Source organism: Cheilinus undulatus, linkage group 14 (genome assembly GCF_018320785.1).
Source record: "Cheilinus undulatus linkage group 14, ASM1832078v1, whole genome shotgun sequence".
Lineage (NCBI taxonomy): Eukaryota > Metazoa > Chordata > Actinopteri > Labriformes > Labridae > Cheilinus > Cheilinus undulatus.
This window is the reverse complement of record NC_054878.1, coordinates 48097785-48109933: the sequence shown is the minus strand read 5'-3', so window position 1 is coordinate 48109933 and position 12149 is coordinate 48097785. Positions and strand designations below refer to the sequence as shown.

The window sequence follows — 12149 nt, the reverse complement described above, 5'->3', positions numbered from 1 at the left end:
AGACCAGGTAGTTTTGGATGGCTCGTATTAAAATTAGTTTGATGAAACATTTACGAGTGACAAATATGCAAATAAAAATCTGTGATTTAAGGTGTAATTAGCCTGGGAGAAGGAAAAAATAAAGCCGTATCAGTGCATCCATAAAAGTAAGAAACGTGGGGAAAAACGGAGTAAGACTCCTTTAAAACATTCGAGAGAGAGAGAGAGAGAGAGAGATGTTTAGAAAGGTGGGGGGAGAGAGAGAGAGAGAGAGAGAGAGAGAGAGAGAGAGAGAGAGAGAGAGAGATATGTTTAGAAAGGTGGTGAGAGAGAGAGAGAGAGAGAGAGAGAGAGAGAGAGAGATGTTTAGAAAGGTGGAGAGAGAGAGAGAGAGAGAGAGATGTTTAGAAAGGTGGGGAGAGAGAGAGAGAGAGAGAGAGAGAGAGATGTTTAGAAAGGTGGGAGAGAGAGAGAGAGAGAGAGAGATGTTTAGAAAGGTGGGGAGAGAGAGAGTGAGATGTTTAGAAAGGTGGGGGGAGAGAGAGAGATGTTTAGAAAGGTGGGGAGAGAGAGAGAGAGAGAGAGAGAGATGTTTAGAAAGGTGGGGAGAGAGAGAGAGAGAGATGTTTAGAAAGGTGGGGAGAGAGAGAGAGAGGGAGAGAGAGAGAGATGTTTAGAAAGGTGGGGGGAGAGAGAGAGAGAGAGAGAGAGATGTTTTGAAAGGTGGGGGGAGAGAGAGAGAGAGAGAGAGAGAGAGAGAGATGTTTAGAAAGGTGGGGGGAGAGAGAGAGAGAGAGAGCAGTATAAAAGCAGACTCAGACTTGTGCAGCTCTGAACTTCTGAGGAATCTCTGCGCGGATTAAAAAGCAGCAAAAACAGACAAAAGTGATTTATTCCCGCTGTGACTGGATCCTGGTGTGATTTGTGGAAAAGCAAAGAATGTCACAGAGAAAGGCTCACTGTGGATGATGGAGAGGCTTTCTCTGCCGTTATTTTACTTGCGTCTTTTGGATGTTTAATTGCGTAAAATGCTGCTGCCGAAGTGATAAGATGAAGAGGAGGAGGCAGAAATGCGTCTGTAAGGAAACACCTGTCGTCTGATTGTTGGATCCTAAGTGCTGCTGCTGAAGATGGAGCCGCTTTTCTCCTCCTGGAGAGACACGCGCGTGGCGGATGGATATTTGAGTGATTTCAGGGTGATCTCCAGGCTTTCCTTCGAGCTCAATGACAGGGCGATCTGACGGAGGAAGGTGGAGGGATGGAGAATGCCAGCCAGCTCAAACCACACACTGTCACCTACGGAGAGCTGTTGAACATCTCCACCAACTACACCCAGGAGAATTTCACGTCCAGGGCGGAGGAGAAGGACGCTAACTTGGCTTTCCAGGCGGGTGTAGCCGTGACCTTAGCGCTCATAACTTTCGCCACCACGCTCTCCAACGCCTTCGTCATCGCCACCATCTACCAGTCCCGCAAGCTGCACACCCCGGCCAACTTTCTCATCGCGTCCCTGGCCGTCACGGACCTGCTCGTGTCCATCCTGGTGATGCCCATCAGCGCGCTCTACACCGTGAGCCAGACGTGGACGCTGGGCCAGGTGGTCTGTGACATCTGGCTCTCCTCGGATATAACGTGCTGCACCGCTTCCATCCTCCACCTGTGCGTAATTGCGCTGGACCGATACTGGGCAATCACGGACGCGGTGGAGTACTCCAAGAAGCGCACGCCGGCGCGCGCAGCGGGGATGGTGGCCACCGCCTGGGTGATCGCCATCTCCATCTCCCTGCCGCCTTTCTTCTGGCGCCAGGTGAATCCATCCACACAGTTCACTCATTTCAGGAGTTTGTTCCCATTAGAGAGGACTAGAATGAGCCAAATCACGCCAAAACTTGATTCATGACGCACCATTCCTCCTAATCGATCAGCCGATCAGTGATTTTGTGTGGTAGAGCAGGTCAGAGAAGGGCTGCTCCATCAGGGCAAAAATCATAATCATGATGATTCTGATTGGAGATGACGATTATAAAACACAGTTCCTCACTGATTTTACATCAAACTTAAACTCTCATAATGCCTCTAAAACATTCATGAAGATAAAGGAGTGGAGAGCAGAGTTTATAAAAACAATGAATCTACATAATTATTTTAACTGTCAACATTGTAGCTGAATCTGAAAGTGGATTAATTCAATAGGGATGCATGATTTACTGGCATGATATCAATACTAGAAACTGAAAGATCATTATGGACACATATGGAGTGAGCTGCAGATATTTAGAGCCTTACACATCAGGAGAACGTGAACATGTATGCACCATAAAGCTTCATCTAATAAGGCAGAACTCACAAATAAAACCATCAGACTTTATTCAGCCTGCACAGATGCACCACAACCCTCCATCCTAGAACAGCTCCTTCCTCTGCACTTGTGTTTCTTATCAGAAAAACCTTTGTGTTTCTGTTTAATAAATGTTTTACCGCACTGGTGGGCCCAGAGGGTGGCGGGGGGAACCCACCCCTCCAATGGCCCAGTGGTTAAGATAAAGAAGGGGCTGTAAAACATGACCTTTTTAGTGGCCTCTTACTGAATAGATAATCAACAAAGTGTCCTTTTGGAGACTGTTTAGTGGGCAAATGTGACAAAGTGCCCTCTTTGGAGTCTTTAGAATGCACAAATTTGACAAAGTGCCCTCTTTGGAAGCTTTTTAGCATACAAAATTGACAAAGTGCCCTTTTTGGAGTCTTTTAAGTGGCCAGAATCGACAAAGTGCCCTCTTTGGAGTATTTTTAGAGGACAAATTTGACAAAGTGCCCTCTTTGGAGTCTTTTAGAGGACAAATTTGACAAAGTGCCCTCTTTGGAGTCTTTTAAGTGAACAAATTTGACAAAGTGCCCTCTTTGGAGTCTTTTAGAGGACAAATTTGACAAAGTGCCCTCTTTGGAGTCTTTTAAGTGTACATAATTGACAAAGTGCCCTTTTTGGAGTCTTTTTAGCATACAAAATTGACAAAGTGCCCTCTTTGGAGTCTTTTAAGTGAACAAATTTGACAAAGTGCCCTCTTTGCCCTCTTAGAGCAGGGGTTCTCAACCTTTTCAGCTCATGACCCCAAAAATGAAAGTGCCACAAACTGGGGACCCCCACTCTACCTGAGGGTGGTTGAACACGGCCATGCACAATAAAGAATAGCTGTGTGCAGACAAGGCCGCCCACATGGGGTGACAAAGGGGGGCCAGCCAGGCTGGGGACCTAAAGGTTAGCAAAATCATTGTCCATTGTGAAATTAAGTGTGATATCCATAATAAATGGTTAATAATAACACTTTTATCAATAAACAAATATCTTTTTTATTCACTTATGTGGAAAATAGCCCTCTTAAAAAGTTAAAACTAGAATTAAAATGGGCTAAAATGGCTAAAATCAGTTAATAATGGCAAAAAATGGTGGAAAAGGTGGTGGAAATGGATTTTAAAAAATAGAAATGGGTTAGAAGTGGCAAAAATTAGCAAAAAAAAGGCAGCAATGGATTTAAGTGTTAAAAACAGCATAGATAGTGGTAAAATGGGATTAAAAAGTGGCTAAAATGCCTTAAATTATCAAAAATGGGTGGGAAATTTGGTGAAATGGGATTAAGGATTGATTTAAACTGGCAAAAAGGGTTAACTGAGACAGAAAATACACAGAATTGGGTTAAACTGGCAAAAATGAGTGAAATGTGGTTAAAACGGGCAAAAATTAGTGTAAAATGTGGTAAAAAAAAAAGTGATTAATAGAGGCATTAATGGGTCAATAGAGACAAGATGTGAAGTGGCAAGAACTTGTTGGCAAATTGTCAACTCACCCCCTTATGCAATAAAACGGTTGTGACGGTGCCCAGTGGGATGCCTTTGTGGTAAATAGACATGACAGTGTCCTCGTTGGGGCCCTGTAAGGTGTCACATATCCACTGGAACACACACAACATACTTCTTACCAGCCTTAGGCCGGCCACACTCTACAGGGTTTTAAGCCCGATCTGAGGCAAGATGATCCTTTCCCGACAATTGTTGGGGCGTATCCGCCTGTGGTGAACGATTATTGGTCTTAATAATCTGCGTGTGTTTGGTGTCATTACGTTGTAATTGTAATATGGTGGCAGCAGAATAAGGGTGAATTCCATTTCTCCCCCTTAGCCATTATCTTAGCCCCTCCCCTTGGTTTAGGGTGTTCAAATCAGGTGAAGGTGTGTCCCTATTCTCGTTAGAATCGAGGGCCGAGGGCCTCATAGACCGTGAAATGAAGATTTTCCAGGACCACACTTGAAACCAAGGGGTATGATGAATTTCCCTCCATGCACTGTGTTCAACAGCAAAATGGCACAACAGACTATAAAAGAGGCGCAAAAATGTACAAATATTTTTGGCATAATGATTATAGAAAATAAAACAGTTGTGTTTTCTCATATATTCAACCTTTAGCTGTTAGGGATGGGAGTTTGTGGTATTTTCAGTACGTACACGTGTAAACCAGGGCTGTTAGCTTTGAGTATATGGAGATCGACACAGAGATCCATAGCATGAGCTGTTTACTGGCAATGTGTGATTGAAGATCAGCAATCAAGTGATGGGGGGGGGGGGCTCAATGAAAATGATAACAAAAGATGACTTTGAGTGTAGCAGAGAATCATGGAGGTGACTTGAGCAGCTCTAATCCCAGTAAAAGAATAACGTTACACTTATAATCCCTCGTTCTATTGAATGAAACCATGGTAGATTACAGCAGGAAGCAAAACACTCGGCTGTCATCACATAACGTTAATGGGTGGTTCTACCACAGTTGTCTGTGTCTGCTTTTGAATTTATAAGAAACCAAAGAGAATTAAAATATCATCAAACTGGTTTATCCAGAAAAGTCTGTGGAGGAGCCCTGGTCTCAGCAGAGAGGTCCAAGACCCAGAAAAGCTCCCAGAATGTCGTTCTATAACTGTCAGGTAGATCCCTGTAGACCAGGGCTCATCAAGTCCATCTGCACAAGGGCCAGGTTTAGTCTCAGCAGAAACTCTGGGGGCCGGATTTTCAAATAAAATTAAATGAACATTTTGGTCTGATTGAAATATTACTGCAGTAGTATTTGTGTTTTCCTTTAAACTACAGGACATTTTTAGTCATTACCAGTGAGATCTATCCCTGTTATCTAGAATACAGCAGGCCTGACAACAGGATTGGCCAGACCCCTGAAAATCCCAGAGAATGGGCCCTCCCTAATTGTCATTTAGCACCAATATTAACCCATTTTGACACTTTTAACCCCTTTATGGTACTTTTTGCCTCTTGAACCCAATTTTTGCATGATTTTAACCCCTTTTAAACCACGTTTCCTGCATGTTTAATCCCCTTTGTGCCACTCTTTTATCCATTTTTGCCTCTTTTCTTCTATTTTTGCCACTTTTTAACCCCTTTTATTACATTTTTTTTCCATCAATTTTTGCAACTTTAAAACCATTTTTACCCATTGTTGACACTTTTTGCCCCTTTTTGCCTCATTTGTCCAATTTTTGAAAGATTTTAACCCCTTTAAACCATTTTTTATGCATGTTTTATCCCCTTTATGCCACTCTATTATCAATTTTTGCCACTTTTCTCCAATTTTTGATACTTTTCTCCAATTTTTGCCACTTTTTAACCCCTTTTCTTTACTTTCTTGCACTATTTTTTGTCATTTGTAACCAATCTTTGATACCTGTTGCCCCTTTTTTTTTCCTCCTATACCATTTTTGACACATTTTAACCTCTTTTCACAACTTTTTTCTGCCAATTTTTGCAACACTTCTGCCAACCTTAACCATTTTTAAAATATCAACAAATTTTGACGGTAAATTTCTGTAAAAACAGATCAAATGTTCAGTCATTCTAAAACTATTTCAATGTTAATTGTTTGTGGGATGGATTTAACATTGAAAGACACTTAAAGCAAAAGGATACTCCTAAAATATTCTTTTCCTCCTTTTCTGAATTGAATGATCTTTTGGGGGCCGGACAGGAAGCGGTCCAGGGGCCTGATGTGGCCCCTGGACCGCCAGTTGACGATCAGTGCCGTAGACATTATGATATCATTTATGGATGGATTACAATTATGGCGTGGCATTACACAGACTCGGTTGGACCGTGTACAACACATTTGTGACTAAAAAAAACAATACACTTATCTCTAATGTCAAGGATAGGAAACGCTGCTTATATGTCACATTGGGCTTTTGTAGTTATTCATCTGTCATTGATAAATACATTTACTTTCCAGTCTTGATTGCATATTGGCATGATTTTATTTTTTCATTTGTATTTATACAACATAAGTCAAAATCAATTAGATCATTGATCATTTTCAGGAGCTTTTTTTCAACACAAAACCCCAGTGAATGTCCCTCCACAGTCATGATTTATTGATGACATCCATGCATGTGTGCTGGATCAGCAAAAAAGGGGTTTAAACCCTTTTCACCACTGTTTCTGTTCATTTATGCCACCCCATTTTCCTACTTCATCTAGACAATTATGGCAACTTTTCCATGTTATAGCCTTTTTGCCACTTTTTAACAGGTTTTCACCATTTTGGCACCCTTTTTGCGAATATATCTGCTACCCATTTTTGCCATTTTTCCCCAATTTTGCCGATTTAAAAAAATCTGCACCTCTATTTTACTTTTAGCCATTGTTCCCACTTTGAACTCATTTTTGCCAGTTTTTGACCTGTTTTTACAAGTTTGTGGCTTTTTTTTTAACCTGTTTTTTGCTTCTTCAACCCATCTCTGTCTTGTTTAACCACTTTTCACAGTTTTCTTCTCATTTGTTCTCTTGTTGCATTTCTATAATTTCTTTCATTGCCATTTTAATCCCATTGTTGTGATGTGGTGGTGTGGTTGAACCCCGAATGTGGACGCAGATGATGAGTCTAACAGATTTATTGAATCCAGGGAGTGAGAGTCTTTAGGGAGAGAGCGCTGAGGCTGGGCTGCGGTGGAGCGACGAGAGAGGCGCTGGAAAGGAAGGAGAGGCACTTTAGAAAACGATCCACAAGTAACACTGGAAATATGCAAAATCATGAGATGAGCGAGAGCCGTGAGCTGAGGGTTACCACTGGCGAGTGGCAAACAAAACTCTGGTGCTGAGGAGAGTCTCTGCAGCCTCTTGTAGAGCGCTTGATGATTACGCCCAGACAGGTGTGTTCAATCTCCTCGGCACCGCGTGGGGGGAAGGGAGCAGCCTCAGGAGGAAGCACAGTGAAGTTAGCGGCCGGCAATACAGACCGGAACCGGAAATGTCACAATAAAACTAGAACAATGAATAAACACCACAACTGTTGCCTCTTTTAAACCATTTTAGCACCTATTACATTTTTTCCACTTTTAAATTATTCAACCAATCACATGACCACAGCAGAATGTTCAGTGTGTTTCAGTCAGGGACTTTATTAGTTTAGGTCAAGAAAAAGGCTATGCAAGGTCTCTTACAGGACATGTAAAGGTCATGTGACACCTGTGTTACGATGGGTCCTTACGGTTTAAATGGCTACGTCAATAAAGGTGAACATGGAAGTTTCCCCCGGACTAGAGACGTCTTCAGTATTAGGATGTGCTGAGTTTGATGCTCTTCTGTTGCCTGTTTGAGTATTTATATACTGTATTTTTCCTCTTAGGGTCTGTCCTGTAGTTCTCTGCCTTTTCTACCTGAAAAAATTAGCTTCCAAATATTCAGTTCACTCTCTGAGAGTTTGTTGGGTTGCAGGAGAGAAGGAGAGGCAGAAATACAGAGGAGGGTAGAAACAGCCAAACAATTGGCCAGTTTTTGTCACTTCCTGTTGCCAGTAGGAGGCGCTGTGATGAGATGTTTGCATTTAGGCGTGTTCAATGTGATGCTGACTCCGCCCCTGACTCCACCCCTTTAAGGAAATGGATGTGGCTCTCCTGATCCAGCTGAGAGGAGGATCAGGAACAGAGGGCGGGACTTTCTTCAACGCAGGGAGGGCCAACTGAACCTGGGGGCGGAGCTTCCTCCCCACATGACACCACGAGGGGAAAATCTGAGAACGGCTTGTTTCAGCACACATTTTCTGAAAGTTGGAGAAAGACAGGGGGAGGGAATGGATTTTTCTGGTACTTGGGGGGATTGTGGAAAGGCCAGGGTCACATATTTTTGCTAGAAAAGCCTGAAAAGTGATTTTTGCATAATATGTGACCTTTAAAGTAATTTAGCATCATGGAAACAGCCTTAGATTGAAGTTGAGATGAAGCTGGTGGACTTCCTGTTGGGGTTTGGCATGGATCCAAGAATCTGTCTTTGTATGTGTAGTCTTGGAGCATAATCAGAAAAATAAAAAAGGACATGCACATCAGTAATAGGTTTGAAAATGAAGGTAGAAAGAAAACAAGAGGTCTGCACACCAGGAAGTCCCCGTACCAAGTATTTATTTGCAAGAATTGAAGCTAACATACTCCTCCTCTTCAGGAAGCCTTGGTTTAATGGTGTGCAGGGGCTTCTTGGTTTAAAATGTTTAGGGCTGTTGCTACCCGATCCATCCCAGAAACCAGATTTATACTGCACATGTGCAAACATGCATCTACATCTGCTCGGCAGCACACTTGTGCTATTTGCTTAGTTTAAGGTTAACTCAGATGAGTTTAGATAGGCCTTAATCAGCTTTAGGTTAGGTTTAGCATTTTAATTTCCACTGGTTAGATTTAGGGGTAGCTCATTGGTCAGGTGTATATTTTGATTAATTAGCTTCCTGGGCTTAGGTTTAGCATTTATATTCCACTGGTTAGGGTTAGAATTAATTTATGTAGACACGTTTGCACATGCACAGTACAGGTGTCCGGATCGGGTAGCGACAAGGGCAAATCAAAGTGTGTTGGCCACAGGGGGCACTGTGACCAGGTGAATGAATGAATTTTGTCAGGCTCAGTGGATGTAAGCTAATTCAGAGTTATGTGGAATTATTGTGCTGAGAAATGTCAAAAGTAGTAAAACTAGTATGAATGCACAATATTCGATTCCAATACCCATGTTTTTTTAATTTACAGATTGACTTTAACTTCAGTCCTCGCTGTTGAGAGGTCAGTGGGTCACAGAGCCACTATGGCACCATTGCACATCCTTTGTAGAAAACATAAACCTTTGAACTTCCAAATGTACCCACCGATAGTGGAAGTAAAAAAAAAATGGAATAATTTGAAATAAACAACAGTCAACACCAAAAAAGGCTAAATAACCCGCTGTTAACATACTATTCCTGCGTGAACTCGTGGTTCTGCTGTAGTCTTGTCTAAAGCTGAGTATGTGGAATTTTGAGGTTACACTTAAGAGCACCTGTAAGTGACACTACAAAGGCCCAGCAGTGCTTCTTACTCTTTTGCCTTCATTTTCTGTCGTTTTTTTACAATCTTACCTCTAAAATCCTAACATGTGTGTTGTCTTTTTGTCTTTTAATGCTCTAAATCAGGAGTTTTCACAGTGGACCCCCACCCCCATATTAAATATGACTCAAACAAATATATTTTCAAACATTTATGCCCCATCTTTAAGCTATAGGGTGTTTCCAAACATCCATCTTTCCCAACAATCAGTTCTTTGGTTTCTGTGAGGAGCTTATTGCCAATACTGCCTGATCATTAAACTCTATGCTTTGATTTAGTGGGACTAAGTTTGAGTCCACACAGGATTACATAACAGCAGATCATCCTCCACCTTCAGCTTTGCCTGGTTCTCACTTTGGATCATTGCTGGTGCCAAAAATCCTGTGCTTACACAGACTGTGTCAGTGTTTACAGCGCTAAATGTCTGTTACCTTCAGTGACCAACATCCTTTTGACTTCTTGTTAAAAATTCCACTGGTCCGGAGCGCAGATGGTCGAGTGGTTTAAAGCACTACCCATGTATGCGGGTGGCCCGGGTTTGAATCCGGCCTGTGGCCCTTTACAGCATGTCTCTCCCCACTCTGTTCCCTGTTTCTGAATCTATCCACTGTCCTTCCTCTATCAGATAAAGGCATGAAAAGGCCCCCCCCTCAAAAAAAAAAAAATTCCACTGGTCTGGTCTGCCTCACGTTCAAAAACCACCGCTCTGAATGTTGTGTATTTTTAGTTGCCTTGCATATGAATGGAGCTCTTTGAATATCTTTGCCTTATCTTGTCAGGTGAAGGCAGAGGAGGTGACCAGCTGCAACGTGAACACGGACCACATCTTCTACACCATCTACTCCACCTTCGGCGCGTTCTACATCCCCACACTGCTGCTCATCGCCCTCTACGGGAGGATCTACGTGGAGGCACGGAAGCGCATCCTGAAGCAGTCGAGCAACAAGCCGGGGAAGAGACTCACCTCCGCGCACCTCATCACCAACTCGCCCGGCTCGGTGGCGTCCACCACCTCCCTGAACTACGGGACAAACGACACCTCCTCCTGTGACACTACCTCGTCCGCGAACGTGAGCCAAGTCAAAGTCACTGTGTCCGACGCGCTGCTGGAGAAGAAGCGCATCTCTGCAGCTCGAGAGAGGAAGGCGACCAAAACTTTGGGAATAATCCTGGGAGCCTACATCGTGTGCTGGCTGCCGTTTTTCATTTACACTCTCTTAGTGCCTGTCTGCGAGTCCTGCTTCCACCCGGAGTTATTTGACATTTTCACCTGGCTTGGTTACCTCAACTCGTTAATCAACCCCATCATCTACACCATGTCCAACGAGGACTTCAAACAGGCTTTCCACAAACTAATACGCTTTAAATGCTGCAGGGCATGAACCATGATTACCAGCCATAATTACCCTCCTCCCCCCTCTCCTCTCATCTGTATAATGCCAGAATTGAATCAAACCCTCCACCACCCACGTAGATTTCACTCCCCAGGTTCTCCTCCAGGGCAGCACCCAGATTGTTTATGATAATGTGGCTGCATTATTGAGCATGCGGCTGATGGATGGAGTGGAGGACTGTGGAGATGAATTGAGCTGCCATCCAGGCTTCTGTGTGTGTCCTGAGTGCAGGGGCGTGTCCAGAGGGGCTCATTTTAAAAATCCATTTGGCCGCTAAAGACGCCACGCCAAAATCTCTGATGCTGTTTGGCAGTTTGCTTTGTCAGAGGTGGGACTTGTGTTAAAGGGAGGCTGCAGGTAGCTTTCTCTGCATGCAAATGTAGATTTATGTCATTTGTTAATGCAGCGGGGGTTCAGCTGTGCAAACATGGACTGATAATAACCAGCAGGGTTTGTCAATGTCACTCAAAACAGACCTGAACATAAAAAAGTCTCACATTGGGCTGTCATGGAACTAGTCTTTCAACTTGATATGCAGCAATCCTGGACACCAAATATCAGGCCATTTATATATGAAATCATTAAAATAGACAACCCCCTCCTGCACACCATCAACATTCAGCAAGGACAAGGAATATGCATTTCTATCTAACACTTTGCATGTCTATCTCATAAAATGACAGGCAAAGAAAAAGTCCATTAAAATAGCAAGCACACTCCTACACAATTTCATTTATTTAACCTTTATTTAACCAGATAAAACCCATTGAGATCCAGATCTCTTTTACAAGGGTGACCTGGCCAAAAGGTCAGCAACACATGTCATAATAAATAATACAATGCTAGCTTAAAACCATTCCTTTGTCTTTATTTATATCCCTTTATTTCATGTATTCACTAATTCTTAAATTTGCAGATAAATGCCTTTACCATTTCTGTAATTTTGCAGGTGAGACAGGAGTTTGCTTGCAAGTTTCAAGTACTTTAAGTACTTTGTACATACATCCATTATTAAGCCAAGTTAAAACCAAAGATTTGCATGGAATACGACCGTTTCAGAACATTGCTGCAGACAGACAGTGTTACCTGCAAGGCTGTTTTTGCACTCGCCAACACCTGGTTTAGAATGCCAGTTGAATACGACACTGGAGACCTTTTAGGCATGTTTGGACCTTAAAGTAAGACTGAAGCAGGCGTAAGCCCACCTGAGGGCGCCACCGTGGGAGGGAGGATTGGCCCAGTGCTGCTCTGGGTGTCCTCGCATGTTATCAGGAGCACGGGAAAATTATCTGTTGAAAAAATGACAAAGTCCACACCTTTAGGGTGGAGTACGGGGTGGATGTAGCGAGTCAGCACGGTCTAAGGTTGTGGCTCCCCACCTTTTCCCCTC

At 43.1% G+C, this 12149-nt stretch overlaps 1 protein-coding gene across 1 annotated transcript; it reads left to right on the top strand.

Annotated features, from left to right (window-relative positions):
• The first annotated feature begins 957 nt into the window (after positions 1 to 957).
• On the top strand, positions 958 to 10747 carry LOC121521735 (5-hydroxytryptamine receptor 1B-like). The gene is made up of 2 exons (XM_041805891.1): positions 958 to 1786; positions 10145 to 10747. Exons 1-2 carry the CDS (start codon positions 1238 to 1240, stop codon positions 10745 to 10747), a joined length of 1152 nt encoding a protein of 383 aa, XP_041661825.1. The 5' UTR covers positions 958 to 1237.
• The last annotated feature ends 1402 nt before the right edge of the window (positions 10748 to 12149 follow it).

Excerpts from the sequence above, each read along its gene's own strand:
- LOC121521735 (XM_041805891.1), top strand. The coding sequence starts at position 1,238 with ATGGAGAATGCCAGCCAGCTCAAACCACACACTGTCACCTACGGAGAG. Across the intron at positions 1,787-10,144 it reads CGCCTTTCTTCTGGCGCCAG|GTGAAGGCAGAGGAGGTGAC; the intron begins GTGAATCCATCC and ends TTATCTTGTCAG.